Source organism: Galeopterus variegatus, unplaced genomic scaffold (genome assembly GCF_000696425.1).
Source record: "Galeopterus variegatus unplaced genomic scaffold, G_variegatus-3.0.2 Scaffold231, whole genome shotgun sequence".
In the NCBI taxonomy this organism is placed as follows: Eukaryota; Metazoa; Chordata; class Mammalia; order Dermoptera; family Cynocephalidae; genus Galeopterus; species Galeopterus variegatus.
In genome coordinates this window covers 201,180-219,605 of record NW_007726342.1, presented here as the reverse complement: position 1 = coordinate 219,605, position 18,426 = coordinate 201,180, and the positions used below count along the sequence as shown (strand labels likewise).

General features: G+C 37.7%; 1 protein-coding gene across 1 annotated transcript in view; it reads right to left on the bottom strand.

Annotated features, from left to right (window-relative positions):
• Window positions 1–18,426, bottom strand: part of SYNE2 (spectrin repeat containing, nuclear envelope 2) — a 269,055-nt gene that overhangs the window by 137,004 nt on the left and 113,625 nt on the right. Inside the window, exons 48-56 of the mRNA XM_008566257.1 lie at window positions 17,325–17,647; window positions 15,344–15,488; window positions 13,930–14,148; window positions 10,507–10,772; window positions 9,924–10,092; window positions 8,331–8,486; window positions 5,061–5,201; window positions 3,436–3,618; window positions 2,289–2,426 (exon numbers count right to left, since the gene is read on the bottom strand). Coding sequence (XP_008564479.1) covers window positions 2,289–2,426; window positions 3,436–3,618; window positions 5,061–5,201; window positions 8,331–8,486; window positions 9,924–10,092; window positions 10,507–10,772; window positions 13,930–14,148; window positions 15,344–15,488; window positions 17,325–17,647 — 1,740 coding nt within the window. The remainder of the gene's footprint in view (window positions 1–2,288; window positions 2,427–3,435; window positions 3,619–5,060; window positions 5,202–8,330; window positions 8,487–9,923; window positions 10,093–10,506; window positions 10,773–13,929; window positions 14,149–15,343; window positions 15,489–17,324; window positions 17,648–18,426) is intronic.

Genomic DNA, 18,426 nt, shown 5'->3' with positions numbered 1-18,426 from the left:
TTTTTTTTTTTTTTTTTTTTTTTTTTTTTTTCCGGGACCGGCAACGGGATCGCAACCCTCGGTGTTGCCCCCGCGCCTCGCTCAGCCAGTGAGCGGGAACCGGTCTGTATGTGGGATCCGAACCCTCGGCGGGAGCGCCGCCACGCTTCCCAAGCGGCGCACTAGCGCAGTGCGCCACCGGGCCGGCCCTGAGAGTTTTGACATTTCTGTAAGTCATTTTAAGAAGTAATACCTGGTAGTGCTAGAAAATGAAAAAGCGCATTCTAAAAGTACAACAACTATTTTCTTTTTAAAAATTTAATTATTTTAATTGTTTAACTGACATGTAATAACTGTACATATTAATGGAGTACAGAGTGATATCTTGATACATGTATACAATGTGTAATGATCAAATCAGAGTGATTTAGCATATCCATCACTTCAAACATTTATCATTTCTTTAGGTTGGGAACATTTGAAATCATCTCTTCTAGTTATTTGAAAATTTACAACTATTTTCATTACAGGGACAAAACGGGGTATTTAATACAGGACTAGTTATTTGGGACTTACTTCCCATTGGGAGATTTATCAGGACACATTCTGTGGGAAATAAACATGGATCTTTCCTAGTCCCCACTTCCTCTACTCAGGTCTAGCTCATAAACAAAGTCCAGTAATTTAGAATGTCTTAAATAAAGAGATACTTTCACATTTTTACATTGTATCAGTAACAGGTAGCAAAAGCCCTGCTACTTTTGTCTGAGCTCACTTTTGTAGTTTTTTTCGTTTAAGTCATTATAAGCATTTGAGGGGAAAAAAGCATTATTCCTCTCTTCTGTCTTGGCAAAGTCCTCAAAACTGGTGAATCACAGAGGTGATTAAAAAAAAAAAAAAGATGACAAACTCTGGAGATGTGAAAAGTCAACCCACCTGGGGGGAGGCAAAAGAAATTATGAGCAAGGGGAAGGAAAGAAATAAGTGGGTGAAAATAGAGTATCTTTAAAAATGTCATGACAAGAAAAAACATGCCAACAAATTTCAGATAGCAGGGAGGTAAAAAGTCAGCAGCACCCTTAGGAACACACACTGTACAATAAGATATAAAGAGAAGCTGAACCATCCGAGGTCTGATTACTGTAAAAATGGTTATAGAGTAAACCTTTTCCCAAGGGATTCTTTCTCATGGCAGAATAATGTGAGAGAGGGGAAATACGTCTTCATGCTAAAACTTCAGTCAGTACTCAGCATCTGGAAGATCTCCTGCAGTCAAGGCCCTGAGTAGGAAAATTCTTTCATTTGTTTTGTCTTTGTCAGCTTGCATGGAGACACTGGGTGCCTGTGGAGTACCAGGAAGGGCAGGAAATTTGGGTTTTTGGAGGGTTGCGGGGGATGGAGCTGGCCAGCAGAGGGATCCAAACCCTTGACCTTGGTATTACAAAGCTGGGCTCTAACTGAGCCAACAGGTCAGCTAAGGACAGGAAATTTGGAATCATAGCATGCTAGAACTGGAAGGAACCATGGAGTAGTGTCCTACTGCTGTGTATATAACTACCACATACTTAGCTGCATAAACAAGTTTATTATCTCATAGTGTCCATGGGTCAGGAGTCCAGGCACAGTTAGGTGGGTCCTCTGTTCAGAACGTCACGAGGCTGCAATTAAGAAGCCATCTGCAGCTCAGGGTGCAGCATGCAGTTGTAGGGCTGAGGTCCTCATTTTCTTGCTGGCTGTTGGCGGCTCTCGGCTTCTAGAAGCTGCCCTTGGGTCCTGGCCCCATGGCTCTCTCACAATATGACAGCCTACTTTTTCAAGCCAGCAGGAGAATCTCCCCAGAGTCCGCTACTAGGGAGTCTTATAATCATGTAATTATGATTAAACATGCATTCATGGGAGTGATTATCCATTATCCTAGTTATGTAATGTAACCTAATCCATGAAGCAACTATCCCATCATATTCATATTCCTGCCCACACTCAAGAGCAGGTAATTATACAGGCCATGTACACCAGGGGATAGGAATATTGGGGGCCATCTCAGAATTCTGCTCACCAAAACCATCAACACTATCCAGTGCAACATTCTTATTTCGTAGGACAGGGAAACTACAGACCGTGGAAGTTACACTAAATTATCCGAAGTCATGAAGAAGTTATCGGGATGGAAAGATTAAATCCTGGTCTTCAAGCATGGTTAGAGGTAAGGTTGTTTTCAGGAAAGAAGAAAAAAAAGCACCATGACGATCCTCTAACCCACTAATCACAAAGATTCTATGAATCACAGAAAACCTCAAAAGAGCTCTCACCTGGAGGGTGCTAGCATGGTGACTCAGTGTCCTTGAAGAGTCATACTCGGCAGGATTGGCCAGCAAACGACTGGTATTTTCTATCCAAGCCTCAGTGCTCTTCAACAGATCGCTATATTCCTCCATCTTAATTGTGGCCTGTGAGGGAGACGCAGGACCAATTTAAGCAGGATGCCTCTTATCCGAGTTGAATGGTTCTTCAATGAATAGTTAGTTGCTGTTAGGCAGTGGCTGTCAGGCCTTGCTCCCCATGGCTGGGGCCACTTGCCCGCCTGCTCCAGGTTATAATTCTTCCAGCTTTTAAGACTAATCCTGACCATAGGTGGAAAGGATTTAAGAAGTACTATCCCAACACTATGAGCCTCAGCAAGAGTTCTGAGTTAGCCTCGCTACTATTCTGGCTCGCATTTTGTGCTTCATTCTGAAAACTGCACTCGTCTTTGTCCAGTTCCAGCTCCTGTTCAGGATCTTGTGCCATAGTCCTCCTAAGACTAGTATCCTGCCTCACTCTTGCTAGATCGCACACACAACCCAACCCGGCCACAGCCCCTATCTGGAACAGGGGTGGGAGGGTATCCTGTTTCTGAATGACAGTCTTTCTCACTGCTGGCTCCTACCTGGACCCCTGAGATTGCCTGTCCTAAATTCCCATTACCGGTTTTCATCCACTGATTGGGAAGCCTAGAGCTTGCATGGACTCCTGCTATGGTCTGAGCTTTTTTGTTTCTGTTTTTTGTGAGTGGCCCCACAATTTTTTTTTTTTTAATTTATCACTATACAATGTAATCGATTTTCATGGCCCTTTACTAATTCCTCCCTTCTCCCCTCCATCTCTCCCTTTCCCACTCCCCACAACCTCAGTCCTGTTCTGTTCTCTTAAAAAGTTCAATGAATTATTGTGATTGTTCTATCTTTTTCTGTTGTTTGTTTGTTTTTAAGCTCCTACGGTTCTGCCTGCACGATCAGACTTCCTGTCTGAACCAGCATTGAAATCTGGCCCTTCAGTGCCCATGTGTGGCTCTAGCTTTATCCGTATAACTGACAATTCAATGGAAACTGGCTGCCTCTGAATATATTATTCTGTTTTGTTTTAAGCCCCTTTCAATACCACCACATGCTACGTAGCTAGCATGTGTTAGGGCCGCACCTTGTTTAACTGCGAGGTTCTGGATTCTGCTCTCTGTGATACTTGCTGATACTGCTGGAAAGGAATCATCAAGTTATCCATCCATTCTTGAGCCTGGCCTGGGTCCTGTTCAACAATGTCCTGAACTTCAGAATCCAGTTCATTTAGCTTGGAGTGCCAGAGATCTAGCTCATCCCACGTTTTCTGGAGAAGAAAATTACAAGTCAGTTTGAATGAGGATGTCATGGTTTATGGTGGTAATTCCTAGTTTTCACATGGTATTTGCATTTGTAAATGCTACCAAAACATCACAGAAACAACACTGCAGACACAGTGATTAGTTTATACCTAGCAATCATTTGTGATTGAAACTGAAAAACACTATTTCTGAGCTCTTCCAACTGTAACTATTCATTTCAGTATAAATTAGCTGTAGGGGAACAGAAGACCTGGACAATTCCAGAGATGGATGACACAGACAGGGTCAGTATAGCCCTACCCTTTCCAGAGTGATGAGGTAAACATTATGTTTAAAAAGGGCTTGGGTAAACACATGAACCTATTCAGACCAGTACATATGTACTTAAGCTAGAAAAAAATTTTATTAGGGGCAAAAATAAAACAAAACAAAAATATCTGCTGACTTGGATTAATGTAGTGGCAAAAAGTTCTAGCCACATACAAGGAGTCTTCAAAAAGTTCATGGAAATATTCGTATTACATTTTAATTCTATTTTCCACAAACCTTTTGAAATACCTTCGTGTACTAGTCAAGAAACCAATAGGTTGGATTTGAATCTGAACTTGTCTGGGAAGAGGAAAATTTCAAAGGTAAAATATTCAATTCTTACTTAATATTTGCTTAAGAACATAATTTTGAGAAATGGGAAAATATGACTGGTTAAATTAGGCTCCTCTCCTCACAAGTCGAAGATTTCGTCTAATAGTGAGCCATATTCTGACCAATTTTTAAAAGTCCCCTATTATATTAGAGTATTTCCTTAAAATGCAGATTAGAATAAAAATCCTTTCCATATGCAGTAGTTTACTTGGGAGTTAAGAGGTAGAATATAACGTTTACATATGGTTTTATCTAAGATTTTTCCTAAGACATTTGACAAGGAAAATAAATTTGAAATTTTGGGGTTTTTTTGTTTTTGTTTTGTTTTGGGTTGTTTTTGGCAGCTGGTCAGTAAGAGGATCTGAACCCTTTACACTGGTGTTAACAGCACCATGCTCTAACCAAGTGAGCTAACTGGCCAGCCTGGAATTTTTATTTTCCTGTTTTCCACCTTGGTAGTCTAAAGAAAAGCTGTTAATACTTTCCATATCCTATTGAATTATTTTTTATATCAGTCTTCCCAAGATAAGATCTTTCCTTTACTTGTGAAAATGCCAGTTCACAATCAAAAGCTCTCAGGAGATGGGCATATACCTATCATGGAAAAATGGAGAACAAATCTTAAATGCAACCTTCTCTACCAAGCCTCCGTAGGTGACACTCTCAGTAAGGACGCCCCTGTAGTCCAGTTTAGGGTCTCTGTGCTTCAGATTAATCCAAAGAACTCACCTCATGATGACCAATGAACAGGGGGAGATATGGATCAGAAAAACCAAATGCTGAAGGGAATTAAAAGAGATGTTACCTTTTGAATTTCTCGAGCTTTCTCAATGTTTTTGCTTTTCTGCTGCAACATCTTTTCAATATTATGAAGTCCATTGTTAATTTCTTCTATCTTTCTACTCATTGCATATGATGGTGAGCTTTTCAAGACTTCATTGCTAACCTGTTACAAGGGAGAAAGATGCATTTGGCTTAAAGAGGATTTCTGTACTCTACTCACAGGTTCAAGGGACTAAAGGGGTAGTTAGTTACTCTGTTTTTACTTGTAAAAATCTTAAAGGACTGGTGGGGGGGTGGAAGTTCCAATCCACACTGGCCAGTGTGTTAATGAGAGGGTTGATTAGCAACTAGTGAATGGCAGCTGTGTTTACTTGACCTTTCAAATCTAATCTTTGAATGAATTTTATTTTATTTTATTATTTTTTTTTCCTTTTTGTCTTTTTTCGTGACCGGCAACGGATCGCAACCCTCAGTGTCGCGCCCGTACCGGACCGGGACCGGCAACGGGATCGCGACCCTCGGTGCTGCACCTGCACCTCGCTCAGCCAGTGAGCGGGAACCGGTCTGTATGTGGGATCCGAACCCTCGGCGGGAGCGCCACCACGCTCCCAAGCGGCGCACTGCAGCAGTGTGCCACTGGGCCGGCCCTGAATGAATTTTAAAAAGTGGTTTATCCATACACAATGGAATACTATTCAGACATAAAGAATGAAATCCTGTCATTTGCAGGAATATGGACTGGTCTGGAGGACATGATGTTAAGTGAAGTAAGCCAGGCTCAGAATGACAAACACTATATGACCTCATTCATTTGTGGACTCTAAAAAAAAAAGTTGATATAGAGACAAAATCGAACAGTGCTTACCAGTGACTGGGGAGGGGAAAGGAAAAGAGCAGACAGGGAAATGTTGGCCAAAGGGCACAAAATTACAATTAGATAGGAGGAATAAGTTCTGATGTTCTACTGCATGGTATGCTGACTATGGTTGACAGGTAAGTTTTGTATATTACGTAATAGCAAGAGGAGAGGCTTTTGCATGTTTTCACCACAAAGAAATGATAAAGGCATAAGATGATGGTTACATTAACCACCCTGACCAGATCATTATACAACATATATATGTATCGAAACATTAGACTGTACCCCATAAATATGTACAGTTACAATTTGTCAATTAAAATAAATATTTTTTAAAAAGAAAAAAAAGAAAGAAGAATTTGTTGAAAGTAATCGACAATATGTACTACAGATGCTATTACTGGGCAACACTACTATGTGGACTGTTTGAAACATACCCCCATGGATCAAATGCTATGAAAAAAATACCTGGGGGATAAATTATTTATTATACAATCTCTCCACTTTATGAGAAAATCCTCTGCATAGATGTTTTCACTAAAAACAAATTTATTCTCAAGCTAACGTAAAAAACATGTAATTCCCATCTTAACATTCATTTGCATAAAACAACCTTCTAAAAATAGCTATTTCCTGAAAATGCCCAGGCTGTTTCTAGTGCATGTTTTCCCAGCAATCACAAATCTAGCAGCTGAACAGTGTAATTTTTTTATCTAAATGATTTTCTTAAGAAAATAACTTGTGCTAGGAAAGATAATAAATGAATGTGGAATGTATCATTTTCTAAATACCTGACTAGTTTGTGTGGGGTTTTTTTTTGCTGTGTTGATAAAGCTTTCTCCAAGCAGCTACTAAATAACCAGATAATACTATATGCTTCTGTATAATCCTTTAAATCCCCACTATATCTATATAACAACTGAGACTAAAACCACCTTATACAGATAGTACACAGACAGAGAAACTGAAATACAGGCTAAGAGACTTGCTACGTACGGTCACATGTCATGAACTTGTCCCCAGATGCCCCCAAGTCCCCCGACTCAGAGTCCCAGGCTCTATTCACAACATCAGGCTGTTTATACTTTTACATCATGTTTTCATTCCACAGACCATACCACAGTCGAGATTATTTTTTAAAAAATCCCACTTTGATCCTGTATTAGTTTTTATTGCTGTGTAACAAACTACCACAAAATGAAGGGTTTTTATTTTTATTTTTATGTTTTGAGCAGTTATTCTGGTAGAAATGCATACCCATTTAGATACATTAGAAGAAATTATGATTTAGGTAACATAAGTAGCCATATGAATTATATAAAGTAGTATTGTGTGTGTTGTCTGGATCCTTGAACTTCCTTTAGACTCATCATACTATAAAAATCAGTTGCTGCTTGTTACAAATATACAAGTTCACAGTGGAAATTTTCAACCTTGAATTTGAAAGACTGATTTTGATTATTAATTTAATTTGTTAGGGATTTTCACATAAAGTATTTGTGAGACTAACAATTAGTCTCTCAAAACATTTAATATTATTCTCTTAAAATAAAATCAATAGTGTATGATCCTTGAGAAAGTACCTAACAACTGGCTTACTTGTGTGTTAAATCAAAAAGATTTGTTATGAATATATATTAGAAATTTACATGCTCTTTACACAGGTTAGATTTTCTAAGAAATCTGTCATAGAAGTCAACGACAAATTCTAGCAACTAAGTTTGCAATCTGATTTTTCTGTCTGCATTTAAGATCTATTTTATTTATCAAGTTATAGGTATTGCAGGCTTCAGAAAACAATACAAAAATCCTTTGATGCTGAACCAAACAGAATTTTCTTCTGTTGGATTTGGGCTGCCCTTATACAGTCCCTTAAAATTACCTTGGTAAGTCCCGAAGTCTCCAGCACTATAAAATACTTCCCACCTTTCTTCAAATCTGGACATTCAGGTATAAAGATTTGCTCAGATACATTTTGCGAGAATTCTGTTGTCACCATCATTAGACAGATATTGCGTGCTAAGTACCATTCCTAGTGAGTTGTAAAATTCATGTTCTTATTGCCCTTGGTGGCAATTTCAAAATGTTTCAGGTAATATGTTTTAAAGCCAAGTATTATTAAGGCCCCAATTTTTTAACTGGTTGTACAGTTATTTAAAAAAAAAAAAAAGTAAAGATAATGTATAACTTTTTCAAAATGCAAGAGAAGCAAAACCAAGCATCTTGACAAAAATATACAGATTATGTAATTCTGTTATCTACGTCACATGTTTAGAGCATCTTTATCTCAGTAACCCAAACACAAAATTGTCACTTTATAAAACCAGTCATGCTGAAATCAGAGCAAATAAAAATGTGACATTAAATGATATTTTCTTCTTTATATTCATTTAACTCCTTAAATAATAACACTAGTATGAAAATTATTATTACCTTCTCGTCTATGTCTTCTAAAGCTTTTCTGCATTCTTCCACCTGGGATTCAATCTCTGCAGGGACTATGGTGTACATTTCAGAATACTTGATTCGCAGTTTTTCCATAATACTCTCAAAAGTTAGTTTCCCTTTCTTAAGAATGCTTTGAAGCTCCTAAAAACATGAAGAAAAGTTTCAATACGCAGGACTGGGAGAAAAGTTTAACTCTAAAAAGCGAAAGCAGCTTTCCAGCACATCCTTATGATTTAAATGAGCAAACTTTGCATGACAAAACCTCACTATTGATACAAGTTGATTAAAGTTTGAGAGATACTCGGTTTAGTCAGATGATGCTTTCTAATTTGTTAGAATTAAACTTGATATCTCTACATAGTGTCAACCATTGTCTGACCAAAGACATTACAACATCCCCTGCTTCTAAAGTAAGTCTAGGATTTAACTGTATCTCAGTTGCAGTCCTGATCTAAAAAGCTGCAAGTAGCAAAAAGTTTCAAAGAAGTTTTTTGTTATTGTTATTAACTTGTTGCCATTTCTACTTCTTCCTCCATTATCATCACAATGATTCAAGGCCACTAAAAGCCCCATGCTTGGAGCAGAAGTGTCTGCTTTCATGTAATTAGACGGCCCAGCAGAGCTCAACTTCTTTCAAAAGGGAGGGTTCCAGTTCCATGCAAAGAATGTAGGTTTTAGGAGATAAAAGAAACCTGAACAAATAGTCTATTGGTTGTGGCCTAGAAACAAAATCTGATCTACAATCTCCTGCAGTAATTATAAAGGACAAACTCATTTGTTTGGGTAAGCTTCCCAAAGATTAAGTGGAAAAATACTTCTTGACTTTACTGTGGCTTTTTTGTTGTTTGTTTTTACAGTAGCTGTTCAGTAGCATTATTTGTTAATGGATTGAGTCACTGCACTGAAGAATGATTACAATTTTAAATGACTCCATGATGTGTCACTGTTTTCCTTTTCTGAAAGTTAAAGAACAATACCATTCAGACAAAGGTGGAGTTTGAGGTATAAGCACCATCCTGTTTTATCTAGACCCAGTCCAGGAGTGCAGGTCTTCATCCAGTTACATCCTGATGGTTCCCCCTGAAGCTTGCTTCTGTGAGTGAGAGTAAGTTTCCTTCTTCAACATTAATAACCAAAAGCTCTGACCTTTGAATAAACTTTAAAATGTCATTTTGGCTTTACCTACCATTGGACTAGAATGAGAGAAGAGATCATTCTGAAGAAATGACCCTTGGCATGGGCATAGCCCCTATCAGAGATAAGACGTCGTGCCCTACTACAGGAGTCGTCGAACACGCTGCGGAAGAGTAGTCTGAGGCCCTGTTCATCAACACACTTGAAACATGGTTGAGAAAGGGGCTGCTTGGTCAAGACTGGCCGACCTCCCAGTCTGGTCTCCACACTGATCTTCTCCCGTGGTCCTGCGCACACCATGCCTCAGGGCCTTTGCATGTGCTTTCCTCCCTCCCTAGACCACTCCCCCCCTCCCTCAATCACCACGTTAGCTCTGCTCAAGGACTCTGGATATAAGATTGTGGACCTGTATCAGCCACATTCACTAGTTCACGCCTCACTTACCTTGAGATGTTCTGCCTTTTCTGGGTGGTCCTGTACTATCATATTTTGGAAAGAAGTCGTGGACTGTTGAAATAAATTCTTCAAAGCAATTATTTCTTTTGTGAAGGAACGTCTTTCCTGAATTTCAGTCTGTATCAATTCCTTATTCTTTTGAGCTTTCTGAAAAAGCCTAAAACAGAACATCAACACAATTTTCAACACTGTTTCTCTATCCTGCTCTTCTGTGAAATAGTTGTTGCTGAGAGGTGAGATTAAAGGTGGGTTTTTATATTAATCTTTACAATTTTCCACATTCTCTAAATTTCCTATAATGAATATGTATCACTAAATTAGAAAAACAACAAACATTAAAAACAAAATTTGAAGGATATTCACCTTCAGTAATACTGGGATGAAGAACATATGCTTGTTTTAATTATAGTATTGCTATAAAAAACCATCCCTTTTCTACCCATAAGCATTGACTCAAATCAATTGTCACATCATTTGCCATGATTCTATAATATTTTTTAAATTTATGTTTTCTAAATTTTGAGCCTGAGTTGTCAAGCACATTTCCTTAACACTTTTTCATAAATCTTACTTGTTGCATCGTTCTTGCATGGATGTAATCTCTTGAAATGCTGGAACAGTTTCCATAGCCCCCGAGCCTTCAGGAATATTCTGGATACTCCTTACACGCTGAAGAAGTAGGGTCAGTAACAGCTGCTGCTTCTCCACATTCTCTTCATATTGGGACAGACAGTCTAGCAGCTCACAGAGTTCCTCTGTGGCGGCTGCCTCTTTTGTTTTGGAAATTTCAGGAAGTTCTTCTTGAAGATTATCTAAAATAATTGCTTCTCGTTCAATCTAATACAATAAACAAAAAAGGGAGCTAAAATAAGTAAAATACACTCTTACCATTTTAGGAGCTAAAGCATACCCTGGAAGTCATCATTTTAAAATATTCTTTCTTCAAAGTCTTTCTAATGCCATATCTTAGTTCAAAGTACTGTCCTATAGCTGGGAATATTAGTCCTCTACGGTCAAAATCCTATACTTCCCAGCTATCGCTCGTGTAGATGTGTGATTAAAAATAAAGTATTACTCTTGTGGGCTGACAAAAATGCTGTTGAATTTTTTCATAAATAACTTATTTCTCCTTCAGATTTCTGTTACATAAAGCAGTATTTCTCCAGAGATACCCATAAGGTAGTTAGAATGAGTTCCACCAAACTGCTTCCACTCAGTATAAGAGGTTGGGCAATGACTGGATATGGAAAATTTTTCTGCAGGTCTCTTTTCTTTTACTTCCAATCCCTATATGCTCAAAAGGTAGGTCTAGTAGATTTTCATTACCCTGACACCCTCCAAAAGGAAACCAACTCGAATTATTGAACCAATGTATTGAACCATGTGTTGATCAACCACTGGTATGTGCAGAACCCAGAAATACATAACCAATTACACCATGTATCTGGAAATTGGAAGTTCCACCAGCCCTGAACTCAGAACAAGGACATAGAAAAAAGTCTCAAAGACCCTTGAATTAGGTCCTCCTTATGCCCCCCCCCCAACCCTCTGGTCCTCCCCTCAGCTGCACTGCCTGTTTATCACATCCTGCCCTAGTGCAATGTTAACTCTCCTGCTCTGCGATCAAACAAAGTTGCAGATCTGGCAATCTTGACATTACAGAATATCACAATGATCAGCAACATTTATGATATTATACTAACTGAAATAGTGAGAAAGGATCTGGATGTCCAACAAGATGTGCCAGAGGGTGGGAAAATAAAGCCTATGAAGATTCGGGAGCCCCAGTATCAATTAAGTTCTCAGGGGCCCAATAGTCTGCGGCATGCCAGGGCTTCTCCTCTAACATAAAGGTCAAGGTGTTCAATCTTACAAATCTACCACTAAGAAAAGGATGGGCCTTTTTGGATTTTGGAGGCAGTATATCCTAAACTTGAGATTACTGTTCAGATCCATTCATCAGAATGCTGTCAGTATGGAGGGGGGCCTGGAGGAAAAGAGGCACCACAGCAGGGCAGGCTGTGCTATAAGCTATGCTGCTGCTTGGGCCACATGATCCAGTTGGGTCCGCAATCGCTAGAATACAGGGTGAAGGTATAGACTGGCCCCTCTCCAAGAGACCCAGTTATGGAATTTGTGCTTCTCATCCCCTCAAACATAAGTTCAGCTGGATTAGAAGTCCTGGTTCTCAGGCAGCTACGCTTCCACCGGGGAATGAGGTAAGGGTTCCACTGGGTTGTTCTCATCCCACTGGAGAACCAGCATGCAGTTAAAGGAATTGCTACGCTGACAGGGGGAATTGTACATCCAGGGGTTCCAATATGCACTGGTGTTGAAAGAACTACACGTGCAGTTCAGGACTTAATAAAGCATTTTTTGGTGCTTCCATGCCCTGTGATAACCACAACTTAGCAAATGCAGCAACCATGACCTAGGAAGAATAAAGAGATGAGGGGCTTAGACCTTTCCTGTTTCAGTTCTCCTAGTCCCCCCTCCTGTTCTCTGGGATCACTTTCCAACATAAACTACCTGCTTGCAAGCCCCTGTCTCAAGCTCTGCTGTAAAGGCGGTAAGTGATTGTGGAGGGGAACACAAAGGGGAGAACAACTTTTATTGGGACAATAATTTTACTGAAAAGCCAGGCAATTCTTCAACTTGTGAATGAATAAACAAACTGTGGGACATTTGCCCAATCTTGTGCTACTTAGGAATAAAAATAAATGAACTGCAGATATAAGCAGAGTCGAGAATGAATCTCAAGTGCATTATGCTTAGTGAAAAGAAGCCAAACTCCAAAGGCCACAAACCGTATGAGTCCTTTTATATGACATTCTGGAAATGGAAAAACTACAGGAAAAGAAACAGATTAATGGTTGCCAGGGGCTGGAGGTGATGGAAGGGGTTGACCACAAAGGTGTACAAGGGAAATTTCGAGATTACGAAAATGTCCTAAATCTTTATTTGGATGGTGGTCTTGTGACTGCACAAACTTGTCAAAACTCAACAAACTTTATGCCAAAAAGCACAAAGAACAGCCCCCAAATTAGTAAAATAGTTGCCACAAAAACTAAGTGAACTTCATTCACTTCTCCACCTAGAAGAATGACTGACTGTAAACCACTGACGATTTTCCTTAAACAAAGAATCCTAATCAAACTTTAACTTGTAAATTTAAACAGGGCATTTTTTTCAAATATGTACTTATGATGGTCCAACATAATGATTTTTTTTACTTTACAATGGTATGAAACTATTGCAGTATCAATGTACTTCAAATTTTGATCATTTCCTGGGCTAGTGATAAGTTTTTAAGTTTTATTGTAAAATAACTTTGTGTTAGATGATTTTGACCAATTGTAGGCTAATGTAAGTGTTCTGACCACATTTAAGGTAGGCTAGGCTAAGCTATGATGTTCGGTGGGTGAGGTGTATTAAATTCGTTTTCAATTTACAGTATTTTCAACTTAGGATGGTTTTATTGGGATGTAAACCTATCATAAATCAAGGAGCTTTTATGCTTAATTTCCATAGCTAACAATTGTAGTTAATTTCAACATTAGTTGGTTATTATGTATATAACCTAATACTAACCTTTAGTATAATGTAGAGACAGTTGCGCCGCCGCGCTTCCCAAGCGGCGCACTATCCAGTGCGCCACCGGGCCGGCCCCAGAGACAGTTATTTTTAAGAGGGTTAACTTATTTTTACAGAAAAGATTTTAAAGCTCGAACCAGCAACGTAGTCACTTATTCATAAGAATTATTTGATACCAAAAAAAGTGCCACTGTTATGAAAGAATCTGAATAGTTTCTTGGAGATTATTTTAATAGACTCTGACATCTATAAACAATTATGTATAACATATATGTGATATACACAAGCGATACAGGTTAAGAACTTGTTTTACATAAAAACAAAGTGAAAGTAATAAAACAATTTAAATAACATTTGTTAGGAAACTGTATGGCGTGACTACTGAAAATGAAGCACTTACTTCTTCACTGACAAATTTCCACTCCTGCTTCAGTTCTTCACACCACAACTCCCACTCTTTAGCAGCTTCTAGCAAATTCAGCCATTTCTCCCACAGAGCCGACATGGTTCTGAGCAAACAGATGCCATTGTTTTCTGTGCACCTAGGTGTCAAGTGTCTGAGGACCTGCCGTAGTTTCATTAACTCTTCTTTGGTTGATAAAAGATTTGACACTAAGGCCTTCAGAAAGAAAATAGAAGAAACATAATGTCTATTTTTTTTCCTGAAGTTTATAAACTATTTTAAATCTTGAACAATTAATAATTTTAATTGTCCCTAAGTATTACATGACCCATCCCTTATCCTGTTGAAAGTCTACTTGGGCAAGGTGAGAATTATCTATATATTATTCTATTCTGCAAAAATTTGGGACTATGGGGATAAATAATGACCCACAAACCAATTTTTCCAAGTAAGAAAAGGTAAATATTTAAAAAGTATATTTTGGGGCCGGCCCTGTGGCGCACTCGGGAGAGTGCAGTGCTGGGAGCGCAGTGGCGCTTCCGCCACGGGTTTGGATCCTATATAAGACTGGCCGGTGCGCTCACTGGCTGAGCACGGTGTGGGCAACACCAAGCCAAGGGTTGCGATCCCCTTACCGGTCACAAAGAAGACAAAAAAAGAAGTATATTTTGTTATTTTAACTGAAGTCTCATATTTTATGAGCTAGTTCTTTTGCATAATACTTCTTACTGTATTGACTACCAACACCGTATTTGCGGGGGGTTTGATTTGTTTTTGTTTTTGTGGATATTAAGCATAGATGTTTTAGAATGTCCTCACGCAAATCCTAAAAACATAATACCATAGATTCTAACAGATGAAAATAAGCAAAAGCTAAAATTGCTTAGTAAGAGTCTAAGAAATAACGAGACTTTAGAGCTTATGACAGCTGTAGTAGGCACTCAGTGGTCAACAAAACTCTTGTCATTGATACAGCAGCATCCCTCAGAAGAACATGAAAAGTGAAGCTTCAGAAAGACCATCAATAAGACTTAAGACAAGTGAGCAGATATGATGTGGATGGGTGGGAGTGGGGAGAGAGAGAGGGAGGGAAGAATCAGTAAAGGGACATGAAAATCAACTACAGTGTATATTGATAAAGTAAAATAAAATAAATTAAAAAGAAAGGCCATCAATAAGAACAGGATGCAATGGGAGATGACTGTCCTGTGAATCTAATTACTTTAATCTCTCAGAGATATTGCTTCCTTTTTTTCCCCTTGGCTTTTGGTTTGAGGGATTTTCATGGGCGTACAACTCAGTGTGAAGATTTCTGTGGGTCCTAACAGAGCCACATTCTCTGCTGCCTGTACCTGCTTGTTCTGCTGAGTTTTTGCATGCAGACTTACTGGAGACTTGCAAATACTATTACCTTGCTCTGTTCCAAGCACTCTAAAGCTTCTTTGTAAGACACTGGCAACAGGGACATGGACTGCCCAAGAACTGTCTCCATTTTGCTGAGGTTACTGCAAATTTTCTCTTTAATTTTTCTATAGCATTTGTAATCCTCAAGGTACCTAATAAGGCACAGTTAGAAACAAAGTGATATTAAATTTTAACATCATAAATTCTGAACTTCCCAGAATGAATTCTCCACACTAATTGTTTAAAAAAGGATAAAATAATTCTTCTTTTTGCTATCCTTTGCATTTCAACAAGTTTTTAATTCCCTACTCATCCCCAAAGGGACCTGCATATGGCTGTAAATGCAAACTTTAACAAGCAGATAGGAAAAACAAAACACCTATGTTAGAGAGTTTAAAAAATTAAAGAGTTCACTTCAGTAAAGGGAAAATTGCATTCTTGAACACTGCTAATGAACTGTAAATGGGTACAATTCTTGTAGAAAACCACTTATTCTTAAAGTGCTCACATCTTTTGACCCATTAATTCAACTTCTGTAATTTACTTTTGCACATTAAAACTTTTTTATGCATTAGAGTATTACTTGAAACAGCAAAAATTGGAATAACCTTTATGTCTAACAAAAGGTGTGCAAAAATAAGTTAAACAATCCATTGAACAAAATATTGTATAGAAATTGAAATTACTTTTATAAAGTGTTTGTTACAATAAGGAAAAAAGCTAATGTTATGAAGTAAAAAATAAAGCAGGATATTTTATATTTTTTATGCAGCATAATATTGTCATATATTTAAAAACACCATAAAGTTATGTCTACAAAACACACATAGTCTAAATCTCAACCTCCACTGAGAACAATTAAAAATTCTGTATCAAATATATTTTTTTAAAACTCTTAAAACTCTCTAAAATTGAAATACACAAAAATATGCAAAGCTATAGGGCCATTTTTTTTTTACCTTGAGGGCATTTACTGAGTTTCAGTTTTCTTTGCCTCCTCCTAGAAAGTAGGGGACAGAGGACAAAGCTTGGAGCCAACCCCATGATGGATGTCTAATAGGAAATCCCCTCTATAAAGATATTTGTAATGCACATAACTATAAAGAACCAGCCTTTAAGATATAGAATAAATTCCTGCAAATCAATAAGAAAAAGATGGACAACACAATAAAATTGGGTGAAGGCTTGAGTACGCATTTTACAGAAGAGGAAATATGAATGACCAATGAACATTCAAAAAAGAGATCAAACTCATTAGCCGTAAAATAGAAATGCAAGTTAAAACAATGAGACACCACTTCTCACTCACTGGACTGGCAAAAACCAAGTCTCACAATATCAAGTGTTGATAAGGATGAGGGACAACTGGAATACTTATAAACAGCTGGTTGAAGTAGAAATTGATAAAATCAACTGGTGCTAAAAATTTAACGTGTGCATACATTTTGCCTTGAGGAATCGCACTCCTAGATATATACCAAAGGGAAGCTCTTACATTTAAAAGTTTTCCTACAGACAGAACATAAATAAACATCAGGGTCATAATGACAAATTTGAAAAAATGAAATAATAGCAGTGTACACACACTAGGTGTTACTTCAAAATCATGAAAACAGAACACACAAATATGTAGGAAAAATACTACAAAAAGCAAGGAGATGGTAAATACAGAATTTAGGATAATGGTTATTTCTGATAGGAGTGGGAAAGACCAAACAAGAGAATTCAAATTAACAATGCTTATCTTTGAGCCTTGGGGTACAAAGTTGTTATTTCATTATTCTTTACACCATATACATACTTATATAAACACTCTGTTGTATGTACCCAATATTAAATAAGAAAGAAATAAAAGAAAAATCATGGTTTTCACTCTTTTTTTACTTTTCCATATTTTCCAAATTATTTCTGATGCATATATGTTAACTATAAAGAAAAAAATCTATATTTTATGTTCTTAAAGCATTACCTTTCGGGAAAAAACCTACCTTTCTATCTCAGCTTCCTCTACATTGGCTGCCTCCTTCATGGCTGAGTTCTTAGAAAGTAGTTCCTGAAAAGTACACTCAAGTTGGAGTTTGGCTTCGGGGCCGGATATAGCTCCCAATTTCTCAGTGAGGTCCTGGATGTCTGCTATTGTGGATTCTAATTCCTCTTGTTTCCAACGAGGCACTTCTAGTGATTCTTCTGGATTATCAAGGTCTACTCTATGGGATGCAATGACGGCTTCAAAGGAAGCAATGATCCTCATTGCCCTGGTGACCGCTTCATTATAGCATGTAACATTTTCACAAGCATCATTCAAGACATCCTGGTGAACAGAAGATTAAATGCTGAGACAAAACTGTCAAACTTTTGGGATTTTTTTCACTCTTGAATTTTTGTGGTGAATTCATAACATGTCTCATAAGAGTTAACATGATCATACTTACAGTATATAATACTCAATAGTATTATACTAGTTTTCATTTTGTTTGCATAAAGAAAAATTGTTTCCAGATTTTCTAAGAAATTTAATCTAAATTCAAAATGACACCTCACAAATCATATCTATTGATGTATGTTCTTCTTCTGGAACTCTTGTACTAAACTATGAATTAAATAAAATAACTGAATATGTTTAATGTATAAAACCTTAATCAATATTTGTGAACAAATGAAAAAAAAAAATTCCAAAGAAAGAGAAAGTAAGCAAGTAAGTTTCTAAATGTCTCTGCCACTAAGTTTAGTTTGGTCACATCATTGAATGTCTCCAGATCTTGATCTTCTCATTGAAATAACAAATAGCTGAAATAAATGGCCTTAAAGGTCCCTTCCAGTCCAGTTTTAATCATATTATTTTGGGGATTTATGTACATTGTTTCTCAAAACTGTATTAAAACCAAGTACGAAAGTTCTCAAATTACTCATCGTTTGTTCTAAATCTATTTAAGGAACATATTAGTAGGGTTCATAACACAACTTTACATTTCTATAGCATTTACACCTATCAAAATATTTCAGATATGTTACCTAACAATAACTCTTTGACTTAGGAAGGGAATTAATTCCCCCATTCTATAAATTTAAAGTAACAAATCTGAAAACACT